We start from the raw sequence: 24455 nt of genomic DNA, 5'->3' as shown, positions 1-24455 counted from the left end.
ATCAGAACCTGAGTAATTCATATGTGTTTGGGTGTAAAGGGATGAAGTGGCAAAACTAGGTGGCCGCCACCGTTAATCACAAAAAATAGCCTGGTCATTAAGGGGGGTAAATGTTGTTGGCTGAAGTGGTTAATGGGACTATCGGAACAGTTGACCATAACACCCAATTTATGAAGGAAAAAAAACATTTTCTGCTATGGCTACACACTGTCTATGGTACCGTGCTACATCCTGTGGGAAGAAACGTTGGGGTCTGGGCTAACATTGCGCATGCTGAAAGCGGTATCCAGTGTGGCAGGTTGAGATGAACACTTCCGGTCAGTGTATTTCTAAATAAAGCTTGATATTATCTTTACACGATGAGGCGGCGAGCCTTCCTCCGCTATAGAAAGAACCTGGAGGAGCATCAGGGATCCTGGTACAGAAATGTGGAGAGGAAAGGGTGTATGTGTCTGGACGGAGAAACAACCCGGAAAGAGTTGGGAGGAGACTGAGAGGATAGACAGGAGCTGGGAGAGAGCCTTGCTTCCACTGATTCATGCTCGAGTGGTGACTTTGTATCGTTGTGATCGGATAGTAAGAAAATATCTATGTATAATGACTTCAGATACTGTTGTATCTTACTATAACAAATCTGTGTACGTAGTGGTGTGTTGCAAATAGGAGGGGGAATCACTGTTTTTCTCTATGTATACAGTAGAAGGATGTTGGATTTCCCATTATTATTATGTATGCACTGATACACTATATATATATATATATATATATATATATATATATATATATATATATATATATATATATATGTATTATTATTCTTTTTTTTTTTTTTTTTTTTTTCAAGTACTCGCCAATAAGGACCAAGAAGTCGGCATGGTGCTGCGCTAATCACATACAGTGAGACATTGTCCCGATTCACAGCTTCAGAGATCGGGAAATGTCTCACTGCCTGTGATTAGCACAGCGCAGTGCCGACTTCCTGGCGCGCTCTGAACGGGGGGTGTGCGAACACGCCGGAGCTCATCCTTACTGGCCGATAACGATCACGATACCTATCGCCTTGGAAGAGTGGTGGTTTGAGAGGTGGGGGATTTTGTTAGGGAGTTGAGTGCGGCTGAGGTGAGGGCATGATGGGGGAGGCAGGGAGTAAAGAGGTAAGTGAGGGCAGGGTAGTTGAGGGTGGGTGAAATAGGGCTTGTGGGGTGGGAGAGTTGGGATAGAAAAGGCTGTGATCACTGGGAGGAAACGCTTGGGGATAGGATGGGTATTGGGAGACATGGGGGGCAGAGGTGACAGCTGGTTGAGGGAAGGAGGACGCAACACAGGGAGAGCACAGTACAGGGGTTAGGAGGGCACAGATGAGGGGATTAGATGGGCACGTACAGGGGGGGGGGGGGGGGGGGGGGTTGGGAGGACCCAGTAAGGGGGGGTAGGAGGAGGGCACAGTACAGGGGGTAAGATTTTTTTTTTTTTTTTTTTTTTTGGTCTAATGGTGGACTAATTGTTCTTATTCATAAAATTGTGTGATACATTTAACGTTTTATTACTTCTTGACAGATATTGTGCTCTGTCATTCTAACAATTCAAAACTAGTACTTGTTTCATGAAACTCAATAAAAATTTATTTTAAAACAGATTATCACGTGATCGCTTTGAAAGCGGTATTTTCATGTGTATGGGCCTTTAGTCCAGTTCAAACTATTGCGATGTGGGAACCAGCGCGGGTTCTTGCATTGCATCTCCCTCACAGGCAGTTCACACTGCCCTCTGCAAACCCCTACAGCTGTCAATACAAAGTTAATGGCACCCCAGATCAGTTTGCAGTGTGATCTGTGAATTCGCACCGGAATCTCCGATTCCAGTGTGGGGAAAAAAGGTTCCTGCAGCATTTTCATGTGAGTTCAGCCATACAAACTTATATTTTTTTTTTTTTTAAATGAGTTCATAGCACTTTTTATAGGGCGTAAGATACTGATTTACTACAGGATTATTATTTTTTTTACTTAATTGGGTATTGAAGTGAATACATAGTTGCTTTATTTACTATGCTAAATTAAGCAAGTCTGCTCTTTTAGTAAATCAGCTTGTATGTTTCTTTCAGTTGAAGAAAGTTAGTAATTTGCTTGCCATAGGAGTTTCAGATTGGCATTGCATGGTATTATTATTATTGTCAATCAAGACACCCTGACCCTTCTCTCTTTTTTTTTTTTTTTTTTTTTTTTTTTTTTTTTTCCATTTTCTACAGAAAGTTCATCTTTAAGAAACAGGCCCTTTTAGTCTTTCACAGAACAAAACCAACTTGATTGCCAAAACAGACTTGACTTCCACTCCATATGGTCTCATCACAGAAAGTACAACAAGAATCTCTTTCAAGCCGGTATCCATAAGCCTATCGGGACGCTTGTTACATGGGGAAGGACATTGTGTTGCTGCAGACTCAGGAGGACATGGGGTGCAATTAAGACAGCATGAGAATCACTCGAAAGAAATTGTGCTATAGCATAGTCTTCCTGTACTGTGTCTTCTCTTTCTATGCTGCCTACAATGTCTTCTTCAAATCGCTGCACATGTCCCGGGTTCACAGAGTGGTGACCAAAAAGGAGGACAGCAGAGGTATGTGCTATCTATAGCATTAGCTGTTCTGCACTGCTCTTGCTGAGGACCTGCTATATAATAAGGCATCAGTATCATTTAAAGACTGTGCAGAATGGTAGAAATCAGTTTGTATTTTGCAGCCTTAACAGGAACAGGTTGACCTAGATTAGGGGTAGGGAACCTCGGCTCTCCAGCTGTTTTGAAACTACAAGTCCCATGAGACATTGCAAGACAAGCTAGAGAGCCGAGGTTCCCTACCCCTGACCTATATTGTTAAAATAATGCATATGTTATATAATCTGTACAATTTCCCTTAGACCTTATAACTATGTAGTGCAAGGGTTTTTGATTGGATACAAATTGATTGGGTTTCTTATGTTTTTCCTCCATATAGTTTTGGTAAATATAAAGGAAATTGTACAATCAGATTGTAGCATATATAAATGCCCTAAGATCTGCAGTCACAGAATTAAAGGGTAGGAAAGATGGAGTGGGCTCCCAAATCCCTTAGTCAGCTAGAGAACCCCCCCCCCCCCCTGCACAATTTGCCTTGCAGTGGCTCCATGAAGGGTCAGATTTATGCTTAAGCATCCCTGCCCTAAACTGGGACCTCCACTGTTTCAGGGGCACAATCCTCTGTTTTAGTTTGGCGTCAAGAGGGCATTTCTGTGCAGCCATTTTTGGTTTATTTGATCAGCTCTCTGGAGTTCTCATAATTGGGATGTAATTCTAAGTATACTCATGCTTTGCATTAGAAATATCTTATTAATTTAGCAGCTTTGTGTATTTAAAAAATAATAATAATAATAATTTTAAAAACTTGTGACAAAAAAAGTCTTGAAAAGACCTTGGGGTGTTTACTCTCCAGAACATGGTCATTGTGTGGGTGTTTTTACTGTCTATAGGGTTTGCAAACATGATGTGTACTTTTATGCCCCTAGAAAGCCTGAAGGTGCTTCTTGGATCTTGGGCCTCTCTGTGTAGTTAGGCTGTGAAAAGGTCTCGCGAATGAAAACAAACAAAAGGCACCACTCTAAGTGCAGAATTATACATAACCAATCAAGTTAATTTGACAATTGGCAACTTACAAATAAAGAAGAAAGTAAGGCTTGTCAGACCCACCAAGGGTCGGGAGGTTCACAACGCAGGGAAGGATCTTTACAATCCAGAGTATCCACTGCTCAAAGGGGGGAAGAAGTCCACCAGATGGTGCACTGTGTTCCCTTGACACAGTTGGTTGTGGGACTCCAAACGCCAGCAGCTGGGGGTAATGTCAGCCCTGGAGGCAGGAAAGAGGGGCATGGCTAACGCGTTTCAGAGCCGCCCATGGCTCCTTTGTCAAAGCAAATTGGGTGCTGGCCCTTAGCCCCTATAGTGGTAGGAGTCTAGGTTTCGTTTTGGGCAATATGTTTTGTGAGTAATGAAGATACACTGCAGCAGCCAAACAGACATTGTATGGAGCACATATAAGCAGCATATATATAAAACAACAAAATTACATGAATATATATAATGTTAACCTATAATTACATGAGCATAGTGATAACCTCATAAGGAACTATGCCAGGCATGTCCAAAGTCCGGCCCGCAGGCCAATCGCAGTCCACTTTCCGGTTTCGGACGGCCCCCCTGGTAATGTTGACATGTATATCTTTTGTGGCCCCCAACGAATCCCAGAGCGCTGGGGGCCACAAAAGATAGATATGCTGGCTGCCATTGAGGGGGCGGGGCGAGTGCCGTGTATACAGGAGTATTTCCTGTTTACACAGCATCCTGTGTAAAAGGAAGTCCCATCTCCTGCGCTGCCATTGAACAACTGTTTTTTGTCCATCACAGGAGGCGGGACTTTCAATTAAAGAGACCGTCGATAAAAACCAGGAATTTCTCCTGTATGTCTGTCGGCACTTATCCCATCCCATCACATCCCACCCCCCCACCCCCCCCCTCCCCCTCCCCCTGTCTCCTCCAAGGCTGCAGAGGACATGAATCAGGCTGCACTGATGGCAATGGTGAGTCTGCATTCATGGCAATACGCTGGGGGCTGCGTTCATGGCAATACGCTGGGGGCTGCAGATGGGCACTGACCCTTACTTTGCTTCACAGTTCTTTATTTAAAATGTAAGATTTTTTTTTTTCCCTGAGACTACCTTTTTAAAGTTAAGGTGCGTGGTATAAGCCGATTAAATACGGTATATCCAAATAACACACCCAAGCTCATCTATTCACCACACACGGCACAAAGGCAAGAGAATTCTTGTTGGGCCATGTTTTAGTGCTCGGACGAACACACTTGGACCGAATTTTAATGGTTTAAAGAATGTCAGACAAAATGGTCGGCCCTCAAGCATGTTCACTTCATCAAATCTGGGCCTCTTTGAAAAAAGTTTGGACACCCCTGAACTATGCCTTTGAAATACTATACTTGTAAAAATCCATAAATGTGTAGGAAAAGTGTGGGAAATAAAGGATGTGTGATAAACAATATTTAATAAAAGATTTCATGGAAGTTCTGAGCATCCCGGAACACCAGTGCACCATCTGAATGACTTCTTCCCCAATTCGAGCAGTGGATGCTCTGGATCCTTCCTTGTGCTGTGAACCTCCCGACCACTGGTGGGTCTGACAAGCGCTACTTTCTTCTTTTATATGTAAGTTGCCAATTATAAAATGTATTTGGGTATGTATAATGCTGCGCTTAGTGTGGTGCTCTGTTTTTCATTTGTACAGAGATTCCATAACCTCTCCAGGGAGCTGCCTTCTGAGTGCTGCTTCTTTCTTAGTCTGTCACCTATGATCCTCACCATTGGGATCAGTCTATTGCTTTGGCTCATGAAATGGCTATTACCCATCCTTTGAGCCATCTACTAATGACTGTGAAAAAGTCTTACACATGCTATTGTCACACTCGGGAGTAGCAGTATGTGTTTTTTTTTTTTGTTTTTTTTTTGGTGTAATTCTAAGGCCTCATGCACACTGGACGTTATAAAAAAAGCCAGTAACGTTAGCCGTAGAGTCAATTTTTCAGCGTTTTTGGTGTTTTGCTAAAAACGTTACTCCCAAAAAAAGTATGGCTCCAAAACGCTGATAAAGGCTGAATAGCTGCATTTTTCTGAATTTTTTATTTTTTTTATTTTTTATTTTTTTTTGGCGTTTTTAAGCTGTTTTCAGCTATTTTTAGAGCTGAAAAACTCCTCCCCAACTCACTAGCTAATATGCAAGATACTGTCCTAAAAAGGATTTGGGGACCTGGCTACTGCCCCAGGGGACATGGGTCAATGCAAAAAAAAGTTTTAAAAACGGCCGTTTGGCGGGAGCACTGATTTTAATGACGATTAAAGTGGGAAAAAAAAAGTGAAATATTCCTTTAAATATCGTGCTTGGGGGGTGTCTGTAGTATGCCTGTGAAGTGCCACGTGTTTCCCGTGTTTAGAACAGTCCCTGCACAAAATGACATTTAACGGAAATAACGTCATTTAAAACTGCTTGCGGTTTTAATGTTATATCTGGTTCCTGCAATATGGTTGAAAATCATTTTCGAAAAATGGCATGGGTAGCCCTCCCTGCCCATTACCAGCCCCTTTGGGTCTTGTACGCATATTAAGGGGAACCCCGTACCCATATTAAAAAAAAGGAAATGCGTGTTTTCCCCCAGGCCCTATATACTCAGAACAGCAGTATACAGGCGGTGCAAACAAGACAGGGACTGTGTAGGTTTGTTGTGTTAAGTTGAATCTGTTTGTAATTTTCAACTGGTACATTTTTAAAGTGTAGCTCCAGTCAAAAAATCTATGTTTAAGCTTTTTGGAAAACATAGGGAAGGGTTATCACTCCTGTATAATTTGTTTTGCCGTCTGTCTTTTTTCATCTCACTTGCTGTTGTCTCCTTCCGTTTGCAAGTAGGAGATGTTTGAAAGTAGGGGCCTGCCCTATATGCTCTGCAGAAATGGCGGAACAAGGTGTTGGTTTTGCCACAACATTGTAAGCCCTCAAAGTGACTCTTGGTGGGCGCTGGAGCGCCCTGCTGTGAACGATTATATCAAGAATTGTAATTACATGCCATTGTTGAACAGTGGTAGAAAAATTGACCTTTGGTGGTTGTGGTGCTGGTGCCACAACACTATAAGTCCTCACCGTTACTCTGGGTGGGCACAGGAACGGGCCCTCCTGTGAAATATTATATCAAGAATTGTAATTGAATGTCCCTGTTAAACAGGGGCAGAAAAATTGGGCCTTAGGCACTGGTGCTGGTGCCATGACTCCTCAGACTCCTCAGGCGGACGTGGTGGGTCTAGGGAAGGAGTCACTGATGATGACATTGAGAGGAGGGAAGACGATGGGTTGGCAGCTGCTTTGCTAGTACCCTGAGCCTGGGTGAGAGAGGATGAGGAGGATGAAGAGAGCTTGGTCATCTACTCTACTCTACCAAGTCATTGGCATGTTGCGGCTCAACATGTCCAGCTGCCGAAAAGCAGGGCAAGCGTGTCCCATGGAAACGTGCTGATGATGACGATGCACCGCGTCCACGACCAGCACTGTTGTCTCTAGACACAGAGCCTGCTTGCCCTCTTTTATCGGCTCGCGCCTGTCTGCCTCTCCTTGCTGGCCTTCCAGACATGGTAATGGCCTGAAGGGAGTTGGGAAAACCAGCATGTGTATATTGTGCTGGAGGCACACACAACTTCTACTAACTCCTGCAGATGGCAGATGGCTCAAATAGAGAAGAGCTATGTAGGTGGATATAGTGGTGTATACTGGGTTCAGAGCACGCAGACAGCACGCACAATCTCCTAACACTGACTGCAAGCTCTATTATAAAAGATAGATATATCGCTAGCTATATAGGTGAATATAGCGGTGTATACTGCGGTCAGGGCACGCAGACAACAACCACTACAGAAGAGCAAGAACGAAAAATCGGCCGATAACGATCAGTGTATACTGTGTTGAAGGTACACAGAACACCCACTAACTGCTACAGGCGCTAACACACTACACAAGGCCGCTGCGCTGGCGGCCTTATATAGTTGGTGTACTACACAGCCTGAGCTATGATTGGCCACAGGCTCTTCTCGCTGCCGGCGCTGTGATTGGCCAAGCATGCGGGGTCACAGTGCATGCTTGGCCAATCAAAAACAGCAGCTGTAAAAATGTCCAGTGTGCATGAGGCCTAAGTATGCTTATGATGTGTTTGAAATATCTTACTCATTGACAACTTTGCATGAAAAAATACATTTTAATTTTCTCTCCACATTTTCCAAAAAATAGCGTCAAAAAATGACATTTTCGAAAGACTCACTATGCCTGTCAGAAAATACTTTGGAGTGTTTGTTTTAAAAAAAATTGGGTAATTTTGTCAGTGTTTTTCGCCTGTCTTGGCACTACAGGGACTCAAGAAATATGATGGGTATTCAGGAAATGCATAGACTATAACCCCAATAAAAAATTGGGAAATCGTGTAAAATCTACATAAAAACAGAATGCAAGTAGTTTTACACAGCCTAAATGCATAACCACTTGCCTACTGGGCACTTTCACCCCCTTCCTGCCCAGGCCAATTTCTAACTTTCAGTGCTCACATTTTGAATGACAATTACTCATGCAACACTGTACCCATATGAAATATTTGTCTTTTTTTTTTTTTTTTTTTTTTTTCACACAATTGGAGCTTTGGTGGTACTTCCAGTCTTCTTGACTTTTCTTGCCCCCTTGTCTTTTTTTCTTCTACACTAGAAGAAAGGCAGCAGAAGATTTTTCACAGAACGATTTTTAAGAAGAGGACCTTGTTGCAATTTTTCTGGGACTAACACTGACTAGTTTGGTTGAGGTATTAGCTAGTCGGTACTCGGTAGGGAATGGTTATGTTGTTTCCTCTGTTTAATGTTACTTGGCAACCTTTTACAAATGATTCATATGAGCTCATCCTATCTCCACTACTGATCACATTTGGATGGCCTTATATATTGTGTGGTATGGCGACTCCGCCTTTTTGGTCATTTATGGATTTGTTTACTGTCCGATCCTACCTACAGTATAGTTTTCTATGATTGCCTAAGGAATTTTAACATAGTTTTGTGGAATATGCAGAGGTAAATTCAAAAGCTCCCTTATGTTTTTAGGTACCTCAATCAGCGCAAGCCAAACATTGTTTTTCTACAAGAAACCCATCTCACAGGAAATAAGATGTTATCCCTGCTTAGAGCTTGGGTTCGACAGGCATTTCATGCAACTTATTCTAGTTATGCCAGGGAAGTTGCCATATTACTTCATCTCTTCCATATACAGTGCATGGTGTATCTAGGGACCCAGGAGGTCGATATATTATCTTGATCTTGGATGTGAGGAATGTGTACATAGCCCTCATTATTGTGTATGTCCCACCACCCCGTTAACTCTGATTATATATATATATATATATATATATATATATATATATATATATATATATATATATATAATATAATCACACACACAGTGCCTTGCGAAAGTGTTCAGCCCCCTTGAACTTTTCAACCTTTTGCCACATTTTAGGCTTCAAACATAAAGATATAAAATTTAAATTTTTTGTGAAGAATCACCAACAAGCGGGACACAATTGTGAAGTGGAAAGAAATCTATTGGATAATTTAAACTTTTTTAGCAAATAAAAAAACTGAAAAGTGGTGCGTGCAAAATTATTCGACCTCTTTACCTTCAATGCAGCAAACTCACTCCAGAAGTTCAGTGAGGATCTCTGAATGATCCAATGTTGTCCTAAATGACTGATGGTGATAAATAGAATCCACCTGTGTGTAATCAAGTCTCTGTATAAATGCACCTGCTCTGTGATAGTCTCAGGGTTCTGTTGAATGCGCAGAGAGCATCATGAAGACCAAGGAACACACCAGGCAGGTCCGTAATACTGTTGTGGAGAAGTTTAAAGCCGGATTTGGATACAAAAAGATTTCCCAAGCTTTAAACATCCCAAGGAGCACTGTGCAAGCGATCCTTTTGAAATTGAAGGAGTATCAGACCACTGCTAATCTACCAAGACCTGGCCGTCCCTTTAAACTTTCAGCTCAGACAAGGAGAAGACTGATCAGAGATGCAGCCAAGAGGCCCATGATCACTCTGGATGAACTGCAGAGAACTACAGCTGAGGTGGGAGAGTCTGTCCATAGGAGTAAATCAACACTGCACAAATCTGGCCTTTATGGAAGAGTGGCAAGAAGAAAGCCATTTCTCAAAGATATCCATAAAAAGTCTTGTCTAAAGTTTGCCACAAGCCACCTGGGAGACACACCAAACATGTGGAAAAAGGTGCTCTGGTCAGATGAAACCAAAATCGAACTTTTGGCCCACAATGCAAAACGATATGTTTGGCGTAAAAGCAACACAGCTCATCGCCCTCAACACACTATCCCCACTGTCAAACATGGTGGTGGCAGCATCATGGTTTGGGCCTGCTTTTCTTCAGCAGGGACAGGGAAGATGGTTAAAATTGAGGGGAAGATGGATGCAGCCAAATACAGGACCATTCTGGATGAAAACCTGTTGGAGTCTGCAAAAGACCTGAAACTGGGACAGAGATTTATCTTCCAATAAGACAATGATCCCAAACATACAGCAAAATCTACAAAGGAATGGTTCACAAATAAACGTATCTAGGTGTTAGAATGGCCAAGTCAAAGTCCAGACCTGAATCCAATCGAGAATCTGTGGAAAGAGCTGAAAACTGCTGTTCACAAACGCTCTCCATCCAACCTCACTGAGCTCGAGCTGTTTTGCAAGGAAGAATGGGCAAGAATTTCAGTCTCTCGATGTGCAAAACTGATGGAGACATACCCCAAGCGACTTGCAGCTGTAATCGCAGCAAAAGGTGGCTCTACAAAGTATTAACGCAAGGGGGCCGAATAATTTTGCACGCCCCACTTTTCATTTTTTTATTAGTTAAAAAAAGTTTCAAAAATCCAATAGATTTCGTTCCACTTCACAATTGTGTCCCACTTGTTGGTGATTCTTCACAAAAAATAAAATTTTTATATCTTTATGTTTGAAGCCTGAAATGTGGCAAAAGGTTGAAAAGTTCAAGGGGGCCGAATACTTTCGCAAGGCACTGTGTGTGTGTGTGTGTGTGTGTGTGTGTGTATATATATATATATATATATATATATATATATATATATATATATATATATATATATATATATATATATATATATATATATATATATATATAAATTATACTATACATGTAAAACGTGTGACCTTTCAAGTTGCTCATATAATCTGGGCTGGGGACTTTAACAGTATTCTGCCGCTAACCCTGGACTCCTCAAATCCTCTGAGGACTTCCTCTGTAGACCTTGTGCACTGGGCCCACACATTCAACCTTACCGAGATCTGGAAATTTAAACATCCTCAAGATAGAAATACATTTTATTTCTCCTCTATCCATAGATCGGGGTCTCGGGTTGACTTGGCATTCTGCTTTCAGGCAGCATTAGGTCTGGTGTGCTCGGCTGTTTATCTGCCCCACTTGAACTTAACAATAATATAGGGGGTTGGAAGAGTCCTAGATGCTGGTGTTTAGACCCGAAATGTTTATTAACCACTTCAATACCGGGCACTTAAACACCTTCCTGCCCAGACCAATTTTGAGCTTTCAACGCTGTCGCACTTTGAATGACAATTGCGCAGTCATGCTACACTGTACCCAAATGAAATTTTTATCATTTTTTTTCCCACAAATAGAACTTTCTTTTGGTGGTATTTGATCACCTCTGCGGTTTTTATTTTTTGCTAAACAAATAAAAAAATACCGCAAATTTTGAAAAAAAAATGTTTTATTTTTTTGTTTCAGTTTCAAAACTTTGCAAATAAGTAAGTTTTCTCCTTCACTGATGGGCACTGATGGGGTTACACTGATGGGCAATGATAAGGCGGCACTGATGGGCACCGATGAGGTGGCACCAATGAAGTGGCACTGATGAGGTGGCATTGATGGACACCGATATGTGGCACTGATGGGCGACACGGATGGGCACTGATAGGTGGCACAAATTGGCATGAATGGGCATGGGTTAGGCGCCACAGGTGGGCATGGGTTAGGCGCCACAGGTGGGCATGGGTTAGGCGGCACAGGTGGGCATGGGTAGGCGGCACAGGTGGGCATGGGTAGGCGGCACAGGTGGGCATGGGTAGGCACTGATAGGCGGCACAGATGGGAACTGATAGGCGGCATTGTATTATAATATATTGTACTAATGGATGCCAATCAGTGATGCCCACTGTGGGCACTGGCATCCATTATGGGCACTGATTGGCATCCATTGTGGCACTGACTGGAATCCCTGGTGGTCTAGGGTGGCATACCTTGTCCTTGGCATCCCTGGTGGTCTGGTGGCATCCCTGGTGGTCTGGTGGCATCCCTGGTGGTCCAGTGTGGGCATCCTCGGGGGGGCTGTGCTGATAATCGATCAGCACAGACCCCCCCCCTGTCAGAGGAGCAGCCGATCGGCTCTCCTCTACTCGCGTCTGACAGACGCGAGTGAGGAAAAGCCGATCACCGGCTTTTCCTATTTACACTGTGATCAGCCGTGATTGGACACGGCTGATCACGTGGTAAAGAGTCTCCGACGGAGACTCTTTACCGAGATCGTAGTTGCCGGGTGTCAGACTGACACCCCGCAACAACGATCGCCGCGATGTGCGCCCCCGGGGGCGCGCAGCGGCTCATAATCCTGATCACGTCATATGACGTCCGGTCAGGATTATGAAACCACTTTGCCGCCGTCTATTTGCTATAGGGCGGGCGGCAAGTGGTTAAATACTAAGGTACAGGAATTCGTGGCTGACAGTGTTGCCCAATAGTGGGAATAGAATGATGACTCCAAATGGTGTGGGATGCTTTCAAGTCCTATGTGCAAGGTCGATATGTGGCTGCCATTAAAGCTGAGCGAGTGGAGTATGGGGCTCAAACTGTCCTTTAGGAGAATAATGAATCTGCTGCTGCCCAGGAGTTTGCTGCCTCCCCCTTTGGGGATAAATACTCAGACCTAGATCACGCTTGTAGGGAGCTGTCTCTACATTAATATTTCTTGCACTCAATCGGATGCTGCTACCCTAGCTTGGAAAGTCTTTGAGGCAGGGGACAAAAATGGTGGTGGGTTGTTGGCAAGTTTGGTGGCTGATTCCCGGCAGCAGTCATATCTGAAGTGGCCGCTAACTTGAGGCTTTTAATCTCTGACCCCTCCCAGATCCTCAGGCAAATTCATTTATTTTGCAAGAACTATACAATACATTCCTCCTTCACCACATTTGATAGTAATACATTAGAAAAACTGTCGCCCCCTGAGCCTCTCTGCAGCCAAAGCCTCAGAAGGCCTTCCTTCCAATGGACTGGTGTCTGCTATGTAACTATGTAACACCGGGACCTGATTTTCTGCCTGGTGACTGGTACAAACATTATATTTAAAGAACTTGCTCCCAGAGTTCATAAAATGTTTTATCAAGTGTTTTTATACACATTCCTTGCTTCCGCCTCTGTTTGGCCTTCTAGCCATTTCCTGAGCCGGTAGAGGACATGAACCTGAAAGGATGATCCTTTTTTGCAGGGAAGGTGATACCACACTAGATCAGGAGATTGTGGTTGCCACCCGGCCTGTACGTTCCGCCCATTCCACCATTGAGATTGTTTGCCTGTATCTTTCCATCATTGGAGAATCGCGATTTTGAACTTGCATGCCTTTATGTCTCACCACAGCTGGCGTGTGTGTCCATGGCCTCTGGTAAGAGTACCTACCTTTCATCCCTGGTGGTGGAAGCACAGTCCTGGGTGTCTGAATAGCAACGCAACATCACTACTCTTACGTTTTTTTGACATGCACATGGAAGAGCATACTGTGACATTCTATGCTTGATGGACTTTGCATCATGATGATGTGCATTTAAGTGGCTTTTTTCACAAATATTATGCTAAAAAAATATACAGTTGTAAAAAAAAGTATGTGAACCCTTTTGAAATGACATGGATTTCTGCACAAATTGGTCATAAATCATGATCTGATCTTCATCTAAGTCACAACAATAGACAATCACAGTCTGCTTAAACTAATAACACACAGAATTAAATGTTACCATGTTTTTATTGAACACACCATGTAAATATTCACAGTGCAGGTGGAAGTATGTGAACCCTTGGATTTAATAACTGGTTGAACCTCCTTTTGGCAGCAATAACTTCAATCAAACGTTTCCTGTAGTTGCAGATCAGACGTGCACAACGGTCAGGAGTAATTTTTGACCATTCCTCTTTACAGAACTGTTTCAGGTCAGCAATATTTTTGGGATGTCTGGTGTGAATCGCTTTCTTGAGGTCATGACACAGCATCTCAATAGGGTTGAGGTCAGGACTCTGACTGGGCCACTCCAGAAGGTGTAATTTTCTTCTGTTTAAGCCATTCTGATGTTGATTTACTTCTATGCTTTGGGTCGTTGTCCTGTCATCTTCTGTTGAGCTTCAGCTGGTGGACAGATGGCCTTAAAGCGGAGGTCCACCCTAAAGTGGACCTCCGCTCATCGGAACCCCCCCCCCCTCCGGCGCCACAATTGGCACCTTTCAGGGGGGAGGGGGGTGCAGATACCTGTACAGTACAGGTATTCTGCACCCACTTCCGGCATACCCCTCTGCGGAAAGGGGCGTAGATTACGCCCCTTTCCGCAAGTGCCCCGCTGCCTGCTGGGAAACACACAGATCCCAGAGGCAGCGGGGACCGTCCTTATTGCGCAGCGCGATTCGCGCATGCGCAGTAGGGAACCGGGAAATGAAGCCGAAAGGCTCCATTTCCTGATTCCCATACCCAAGATGGCGGCGGCAGCACCTTACAGACGATCTAGAGATCGGCTTCGGGTGCCGACATCGCGGGCGCGCTGGACAGGTAAGTGTCACTATTTTAAAAGTCAGCAGCTGCAGTGTTTGTAGCTGCTGGCTTTTTTAAAAAAAAAAAAAAAAAACGCGGAGTCCCGGTGGATTCCCGCTTTAAGTTCTTCTTGATAAACTTGGGAATTCATTTTTTTCCTTCCATAGCAATCCGTCCAGGCCCTGACACAGCAAAGCAGTTCCAAACCATGATGCCCCCACCACCATACTTCACAGTTGGGATGAGGTTTTGATCTTGGTGTGCTGTGCCTCTTTTTCCACACATAGTGTTGTGTGTTTCTTCCAAAATACTCAACTTTGGCTTCATCTGTCCACAGAATATTTTGCCAGTACTGCTGTGGAACATCCAGGTTCTCTTGTGCAAACTGTAAACGTGCAGCAATGTCTGTTGTTGTTGTGTTTTTTGGACAGCAGTGGCTTCCTCTGTGGTATCCTCCCATGAAATTCATTCTTGTTTAGTGTTTTACTTATCGTAGATTCGCTAACAGGGATGTTAGCATATGCCGGAGACTTTTGTAAATCTTTAGCTGACACTCTAGGATTCTTCTTCACCTCATTGTGCTGTGCTCTTGCAGTCATCTTTACAGGACTCCCACTCCTAGGGAGAGTAGCAGCAGTGCTGAACATTCTCCATTTATAGACCATTTGTTTTACCGTGGACTGATGAAAGGCAAGGCTTTTGGAGATACTTTTTTTTTTTTATTTATTTATTTTTTTTATAACCCTTTCCAGCTTTATGTAAGTCAACTAGAGCTGCACGATTCTGGCTAAAATGAGAATCACGATTTTTTTATTTATTTTTTGCTTATAAGATAGATCATGATTCTTGCGGTGTATCATCTTTCACATTAAAACAAAAAAATTGTGCTAACTTTATTGTTTATTGCAGCAATTGCCATTTCATCCCCTGGGGTCTCTAAAATATATTATATTATATTTGGGGGTTCCAAGTAATTTTCTAGCAAAAAATATTGATTTTAACTTAAGTGTCAGAAAAAGATTTAGACTTTAAGTGGTTAAACTGCAACCTGCCCAGATTATTTGTTTACACAAGAAGTTCTTTGCCTTTGATCTAAGAAGTAAGGGTTAGTTGGATGCTTTCTTTTGACAGCTGAGTGATCAGATAATCTCTCCACTTCTTTATATGAAAGAGTCGCCTACTCTCAGCGGGAGAGATCATCAGGGGAGTGAATCGATATTGCATTTTATTTATTTTTATTTTTTTAACGATTAATCATGCAGGTCTAAAGCCAAAAATTCTTAATCGTAGGTCTTCTGAGAGCTCTTTTGCACGAGGCATCATTCACATCAGGCAATGCTTCTTGTGAAAAGCAAACCCAGAACTGGTGTGGGTTTTTTTTTTTTTTTTTTTTTTATAGGGCAGGGCAGCTGTAACCAACACCTCCACTCTCATCTCATTGACTGGACTCCAGTTGGCTGACACCTCACTCCAATTAGCTCTTGGGAGATCTCATTAGTCTAGTCTACATGGTGTGTTCAATAAAACATGGTAAAATTTTAATTCTTTGTGTGTTATTTAGTTTAAGCAGACTGTGATTGTCTATTGTGACTTAGATGAAGATCAGATCACATTTTATGACCAATTTGTGCAGAAATACTTCAAATACTTTTTTTTTTTTTTTTTTTTTTTTTTTTTTTTGCAAGTGTGTGTGTGTGTGTGTGTGTGTGTGTATGTATATATATATATATATAGATGTATGTGTGTGTGTGTGTGTGTGTGTGTGTATATATATAATTATAATAATCACACACAATTGATTGTGTGTAGCTTCTTGCCAGCTGGTTCCTTTCTGGATATTTTATATATAGTTAGCGCTGCACTTTCGTTTCATTACAGTAGTAGGGGCTAGGTCTTTGGGATTATTAAATACAGCCAGAGGAGCCATTTGGCTGAAATCCTGAAATGGAGACCTTCCAAGTCTAGACTGTGCAGCATTAATTTGATGGCAGACTTTTTTCTTTAGGCCAGATTGGAACAGGCAGAAGTGCAAGAATTTTACTGATAAGAAAAAATGGGTTTTCAACTGTAAGTTGTTTTATCTATGGCCTACAAAACAGGGAAGTAGGACTTTGGAGCAAACAAAGGAGTTACCTTTCAGTAAGGCCAAGCTTAAAGGAGGACTTCCCTTTACTCCTTCAGAATTCTTGAAATGAAAATCCTGAAACGGGTGTTCCAAGAGACTTATTGACACTCTCTTGGGCCAAGTTAGGGAAACACACATTGTGCAATAGGAGTGAAATTTCCTTTCCCTCTGTTCTGATTATCTTGGATAGGGATGCACCGAATGGGTTTTTTGGTGGCGATACCGAAAATGAAAAATACACTAGGCCGAAACCGCACCGATACCGAAAATGACTGTTTTTAAAAAATATTTTTGTACAGGAGGTGGTCAGAGACTGGGGAAACGGTACAGGAGATGGTCGGAGACTGGGGAAACGGTACAGGAGATGGTCGGAGACTGGGGAAACGGTACAGGAGGTGGTCAGAGACTGGGGACATGGTACAGGAGGTGGTCAGAGACTGGGGACACAGTACAGGAGGTGGTCAGAGACTGGGGAAACGGTACAGGAGATGGTCAGAGACTGGGGACACGGTACAGGAGGTGGTCAGAGACTGGGGACACGGTACAGGAGGTGGTCAGAGACTGGGGACACGGTACAGGAGGTGGTCAGAGACTGGGGACACGGTACAGGAGGTGGTCAGAGACTGGGGACACGGTACAGGAGGTGGTCGGAGACTGGGGACACAGTACAGGAGGTGGTCGGAGACTGGGGACACGGTACAGGAGATGGTCGGAGACTGGGGACACGGTACAGGAGATGGTCGGAGACTGGGGACATGGTACAGGAGAAGGTCAGAGACAGAGGACGTGGTACAGGAGGCATTCCCCATTGCAGGCCAGTGTCCCCCATTGCAGGCCAGTGTGCCTGTGCCCCCTTGCAGGACAGTGTGCCCCCTTGCAGGACAGTGTGTCCCATTGCAGCCAGTGTGCCATTTTGCAGCCAGCCTGTGCAGGGAAGAGAGCCGCCTCCGCCGCCTGTTTGATCACAGCGCCGGGAACATCACAGCTTTCATTTCAATAGCTGTGTGTTCCCGGCCACGCGCCGTCACACGCAGCCCCTCCCCCTTGTCCGGGCACTTTGATAGACAGATCATCCGTCCAATCCTGCGGATGATCTGTCTATCCAAGTGCCCGGACAAGGGGGAGGGGCTGCGTGTGACGGCGCACGGCCGGGAACACACAGCTATTGAAATGAAAGCTGTGATGTTCCCGGCGCTGTGATCAAACAGGCGGCGGAGGCGGCTCTCCTGCGCTATACACCCCCCATGATGGGCGTCACCAGGGGCGGGGGTCGGAGCCCCGCCCCCACCCAGGCTCCATTATCGGCCGTTTTTCTCTTTCGGCAAATTGCCGAAAAGGGCAATTTCGGCCGATATGTTTCGGCGGCCGAAATTTCGGTGCATCACTAATCTTGGATTTTCCTCAAGATGTTAAAGAGACTTGCTTTATATAGCTTTCTTGAATTTAAGCTGACAAAACAAAATGTATCCACAATAGAATTTGTCAAATTGACCTGAAATATGACAAGGTGCTTCAATTTAATTGTTGATGCTTAAGATGACCTTTCTGCTGGCTATCGCTACTGTTACTAATAAAAAGAAAGCATCTGCTCTTTGAATGTTAGATGATGTCTTCTCTGCACCCTGTGGGGCTTCCAGAGTTTTTTGGAGTTCTTGTTCTGTTTAGCAGACCAAAAAAAGAGGGTTGGCAGACTTCCAAGGCAATAGTTGCTGGATGAATTAAACAAGCTACTTCATTAGTTTATCAAACAGAAGGTTCACAAGTACATTCAACTAGATCTTTGGCCACATTTTGGTCAGAGAAAGCAGGAGCTTTGGTGGAAAAAATCTGAAAAGTATCTGTATTGGTCTAATCGAGATGCCTTCCTTGTGCTATGGGGTGGAGGTACTCTTGCAACAAGATCTGGCATTGGCAGAAAGATTCAGCAGACAATGTTTCTGCCCTGTTATAGTCTTGTTTACTTGTTGCTGTCCTGGAAGTCAGTTGGAGACATTCCCAGGCGGACTTGCTGCTAATGGAGTCTTCTAGGACTGTAAGCCTAATTTCCACCCTATTGTCAGGTGATTGTTTGTTTTTGTAATGTTTCCCTTATACATTGCTGGAGGCAGTCTTCTTTATCTCAACTAAGGGACAAGAGGGTGAGAAGGGTCTTTTCACTGTTCTGTTGTGTTTTCTGTGGAGGGGGGAACTAATGTTTTCTCTCAGGTTGCTGTCTTGGAAGACTCCTCGGAAAAATTAATTCATATTTTTTTTTTTTTTTTTTTTTTTTTTAGACTCCCTCTACTTGAATAAAGAACAGTGGAATCCTTGGGAAGAAAGTGAAAAGAGCATCAAAGCGCTCCATGTGAAGAAAGCAAAAGAGAAATGGAAAAGCTTATTAAAGCGTGAATCCCAACAAGAACCTGCTAAACTCAAAGTACAGATATGGAGCAAGGCTGCTATTGGTGGGTGAGACCTGTATCAAAATATGATTGAAAGTGGAAAATTAGTCACAAGTAGCTGTAGTTGAACGTTTGTATTTTCATAAGCTTAAAGTGATCCTGTTCTTAAAGTGGTTGTAAACCCTTACAAACCACTTTGACCTACAGGTAAGCCTAGATTAAGGCTTACCTGTAGATCTAAGAAATATCTCCTAAACCTACATGGTTTAGGAAATATTTACTAAAAGACAGTGACAGTGGCACACAGGTGCACTATCGCCGTTAGCAGCATGCCGCTTCTAACGGCGATATTCTGTTAGTGGCGGCTCCCGTGCGCATTTGCGCGGGAGTGATGTCATCGCTGCTCCAGTGCTGTGTGTGTGGCCGGAGCAGCGATACTTGGAACAAGATGGACGCTCCAGACTACAGGGGACAGCGGTGACATCGCTGGCTCCTGTGTCAGGTAAGTGAAGCATAATGGGCAACTATGTGATGCATAGTAGCCCATTATGCTTTACCTTTACAGGGAGACGAAGAGGACGTAAACCCATCAGGGTTTACTTCCTCTTTAAGCAAAGCAACAAGTTCACTTTTTAATTTTCATCCCTCCCCATGAGCATTATCCCATCTTACTTTCCCCTGCTACTCAGTTCAGCCACTGAGAGTGGAGGAAAGTCCTGTTTTAAGGTGTTGTTACCCCCTATTTATCTACGTGAGTTCCTTCTCTCTCCAGCGACGTCCACGATCCCCCTCAGCCATTCAGTACACTCCTCCAGAGCAGTGACGCTATTGTCTCTCTCGGCTGTCAGTCAGTCAGCCAATTATGGGAGAGAGGGGGCAGGGCCAGGTCGGGAGCTCCATGTCTGAATGGATATACGGAGCTCTAAATCAGCTTGGGTGACCCCTGTAGCAAGCTGCTGGCTGAGGGGCACTCTAAGGAGGGAGGGACTAGGAGCAGCAAAGGGGGACCTGAGAATAGGAGGATCAAGGCTGCTCTGTGCAAAACCAACTGCAGAGAGGAGGTAAGTGTTAAAAAAACAAAAACAAACAGAACCTTTACAAACATGTTACAAACAATAGCTTTTAAGAAGTTGCCAGGGTTGTATCTTTCACAAGACTGTGGAGCCCCATATGACAATGCTAATTATGGCGCCTATCATTCTACTAGTCTGTCTTGTGGGCTGCCAGCACAGTAAGTCCCCTACATACGAACGTTCAACTTGTGAACTTTCATTCAGCGAATGGTAAAAAAAACTGACAGATCACCATACCAACACAAGCAATGTATGTGCAGCGATCTCCCTTGCTGTGCTGTTGTGTTCTGAGAGGGGACACCCACCCCCACCAGAACACACTGGTCAGGACTAGCAGCCTGTGGCAAGCATTGGTCTTTTTTGGACTTGCGAACAAGTTGGACCTATGAACGAACTCCCGGAATGGAAAAGGTAGGGGGCTTGCTGTGTGAATTTTGGTATGGGTAAACGATATACTAGTATATGATAGTATGGCAGAAAATACAGTATTCTAAAATAATCAGTTATCATGTATTCTGTTCTCTGTAGGACATTACTTATGGCAGCATGTTTTAGAAGGACCACTTGAACCCGCTGATGTCAATGCTCAGTGGAGGGAAGGCAAACTGAGGGCAGGAACAACAGAATTCAGGTACATGACATCATACTACTAATTTTACATGTGATTTTTATTTTCTTACATCAGTGGACACAGAGCCATAGTACTTACTATGTGGGTTATAGTGCCACTGATAGGGGATGGACACTGGCACGCCCTAAGGCAAGAAGTGTACTCCCTATATAACCCCTCCCACTACTGAGAGTTTTTTTTGCCAGTGTCTAAGGTGTTGGTCACGAGTAAAGATGTCCTGAGCTCCACTGGAAGCTTCCTTGCTGGGGCTAGCCATGCTGACCGGATCTGTTCTGATGTCCTTTTCATGGGCTAAATGGATGGTACCCGTGCCTCGTGTCCAAAGAAACAAGGTTTTGCTTGCGAACGCTTCTCCTTTAGAGAGCTGGACCCTGGGATCCAGTACTTTTTGGTAGTAAGGTCATAAAGTTTTTTTTACTGGCAGGGTGTTGTCGCAGGTCCAGGGTTGTGGGTAACCTGAGGTTCCCCTGTTCCTAAAGGTTTCGGAGCCCACCGTGAAGGGTGAAGATTGGGTTTTATCTCAGATAACCTTACTGAAAGGTAAGGGAGATTTTCCCAGGAATTTCTCCTTCTATGTATAATGCTGTCATGCCTATGTGCCACCACTGGGGGCTGTATTGAGCACTCACCGACCTGATGCTGGAAACAGCGCAGAAGCATTAATTTCTCCTCCCTCTGGCCACAAGCAGATCCTCCGATAAGAAAGGGGGGTCTGGTTCACCTCCTGCACCCGGGGATTGATATGCCAAAGCCAAATTTCCTTTTCTTTTTTGGTGTGTTAAAAAAAGGGAGACAGACCGCGCCAGCCGCTCAGCGAAATTGTTAAAGCAGTGTGTGTGCTGGCTGTGGAGGCACAGCAGGAGGATGGCTTGTTTCAGGTTCGTGACACAGGCATTTCCCTTTTGACACATTATACTTTACTGGGCTAGGATTAATAGCAGCTATTGGCGCTGAACTATAGCCTAGCAGTGTACATTCTTTTGCTGGCAGTGCCTCTGCTTTATGCTTCAGGCTATGAGTGGTAATGGAACCAGGAACTCCTCTAAGAGTTCTAAAGGTCAATGGTTTCATAATAAACTAAATCCATTTCCAAAAGAATGTCATCCTCCTCTGAGAGGGATGCGGCTGGTCAGATGGAGCCATCAGGGGGAACTGTTGTTGCAGCTCTGCTAGACACTTCAGTCCCTGTATAAAATCGCACAAGAGGTTTTTTTTTCTTCTACCATTTGTAATTTGGAAAGTAGATTGATGCTATGATCTCTTCTTAGTGGGGCTAAACATAGCAGATTCCCATTTAGTGCTCAGGACCCTCATATTGAGGTGCAGGAGGCTGGGGATCAGGTAGAGCTTCCCAAATATTTGGAAGATACTTATTTATCCTCTTCCAAGGATCCTAATATAGAAGGAGTAGCATCACAAGACAGGTTGCTTATGCACTCCCTTACTAAATTGATTCGTTCAACCTTTTTGCTGCCTGCAGCGCAGGCTCTTGAGGAACCCACTTCTAATTTGGGTTCATTATAACCTCCCCCATCTGGGGATGTTTTTTCCTATTCATGCATGTCTTAAAAAGCTTATATTTTCTGAATGGGAACATCCGGATAAACAATATTATCCTCCTAAGAAATTCTCCACACTTTATCCTTCTATGGAAAGGATTTCTATAAGAAGTGTGGGATTCCAGCAATTGATGCTGCAATCGCCTCAGTGAGCAAGAATCTCGCATGTCCAGTGGATAATGCGCTGATGTTAAAGGATTCAACAGATAAAAAGAATGTCTTTCTAAAATCAAAATATCTGTCTTTAGCAAGTTCAGTAGCGAATCCGGTTCTTGCTGCAATTGGTGTATCTCAGTCCATTAAGGAACAGTTTCTGGAGATACTTAAAGGGATTGTAAAGTTAATTTTTTATTTTTTTTAAAATAACAAACATGTTATACTTACCTCCATTGTGCAGCTCGTTTTGCACAGAGTGGCCCCGAACCTGCACTTCTGGGGTCCCTCGGCGGCTGTCTCTGCTTCCTCCCTCAGATGCTTCTCACGTTCATGCGAGCTCCCTCTCTGCTCCCTCCCGTGATACAGCCGGCGGTTATAGCCGCTCGCTGTATCACACGGCCCCGCCCCCCGGCGCTCCATGTCAGTGGATGTGATTGACAGCAGCGCGAGCCAATGGCTGCACTGCTTTCCATCCATCCACTCCAGCCAATCAGCGGCCAGGCTGAACAGTGGAAAGGACGTCGGGGAACGAGAGCGGGACATTCGAGGGGTGAGGTAAGTAAAACGGGGGGGCTGGAGGGCGCAGACACTGTCAGATGTTTTTTCAACTTAATGCATAGAATGCATTAAGGTGAAAATACATTTACCTTTACAACCCCTTTAAGATTCTGCCTGATCAGCAAGCCCAGCACAATGGGCTGCCGTATTAGATGCACTATGTTTCACAGTAGAGGCTATGAAAGATTCTATCATTTAGGCTGGGTTCACATTGCAGCGGTTACGAGAACCGGATGTGATTCGCACCGCACTGCGGTGCAAATCACATCCGATCTCTGTGCGATGCGAGTTCAGCCATACAGCAGAATCGGATTGCATGGGTGTTCACACCATGCGATCCGATTTCTGTCCAAGTTTGCAGATCGCACTGCGATATGCGAACTGATCTGGGGGTGTCATAAACGTTTCACTGACACTCCCAGCAGTTCGCATAGGGCAGTGTGAACTGCCACCGGGAGGTATGTGATGCGGGAACCCGCCGCGGATTCGTGGCGTTCCCGCATCGCTGCAATGTGAACCTAGCCTTAAGCCTCACGGCTTATGCTTGGACTAGTGCATTCTCGCAGAGTTTTATGGCTGAAAGATTGGTCAGCCGAAGCACCCTGTAAAAAGCTCCTAACCAGTTTCCCCTTTTTTATGGTGAACGGCTATTTGAAGACGATCTGGATAAAATACATCCAAAGGATCTCTAATAAGAAAGCTCTCCTTTTTTTTTCTTTTTTTTTTAACAGTAAAGAAGCTCAAATGTTTCTTCTTTAAGCGTGCGGCCTCTCAATATGGATATTCAACCTAGAAAAATCCTCCTTAAAGGGGTTGTAAAGGTAAATATTTTTTCACCTTTAATGCATTCTATGCATTAAAGTGAAAAAAGATCTCAGTGGCAGGCCCCCCCCCCCCCGTTTTTACTTGCTCGCCCCTGACGTCCTCTTCACCGCTTAGCCTGGCCGCTGATTGGCTGGAGTGGATGGATTGAAAGCAGTGCAGCCATTGGCTCGCGCTGCTGTCAGTCGCATCCAATGACGTGGTGCGCCGGGGGGTGGGGCCGAGTGATACAGTGAGCGGCTATAGCCGCCAGCTGTATCACGGGGGCTGGTTATAGATACCGTATAGAAGAAGGTAGTCTTGCCCCAGACAACAATCTGTTCCATTGTAGGACTAATTCAACTTATCAAAACAAAGAGAAATCCTTCCATTCGGCTGTGCATGAGATTGTTAGGAGAAATAGTGGCCTCCTTCGAGGCCGTCCCTTACGTGCAGTTTTCACTCAAGACTGCTTCAAAACACCATCCTGTCGGTCTGGAATAAAAAGATTCAGGCCATGGTTTTTTACAATGCGCTTTGCTCCCGACGTAAGTCAGAGCCTAAATTGGTGATTGTTATCCAGCAAAAGGGAAAAGCTTTTCTACCTGTATCCTGGAAAGTGTTTACAACAGATGCCAGCCTTCTAGGCTGGGGAGCAGCCCTGGAAGAAGACTCTGTA

General features: G+C 44.2%; 1 protein-coding gene across 4 annotated transcripts in view; it reads left to right on the top strand.

Annotated features, from left to right (window-relative positions):
- The first annotated feature begins 282 nt into the window (after positions 1-282).
- The window catches only part of RXYLT1 (ribitol xylosyltransferase 1), a 45311-nt gene continuing 21138 nt past the window's right edge, over positions 283-24455 (top strand). The window contains exons 1-4 of one of the 4 annotated variants that reach the window (XM_077470189.1): positions 283-317; positions 2246-2613; positions 18891-19061; positions 20600-20702. In XM_077470189.1, the coding sequence (XP_077326315.1) occupies positions 2469-2613; positions 18891-19061; positions 20600-20702 (419 nt within the window). In that variant the 5' untranslated portion in view covers positions 283-317; positions 2246-2468. The other 3 variants (XM_077470186.1, XM_077470188.1, XM_077470187.1) reach the window with 3 other exon arrangements.

The sequence above is a fragment of the Lithobates pipiens genome, unplaced genomic scaffold (genome assembly GCF_037356315.1).
Source record: "Lithobates pipiens isolate NorthernLeopardFrog02 unplaced genomic scaffold, aLitPip1_a1.2 Scaffold_8, whole genome shotgun sequence".
Lineage (NCBI taxonomy): Eukaryota > Metazoa > Chordata > Amphibia > Anura > Ranidae > Lithobates > Lithobates pipiens.
Note: the sequence above shows the minus strand (reverse complement) of the source record. Positions and strands in the feature narration are given on the sequence as shown.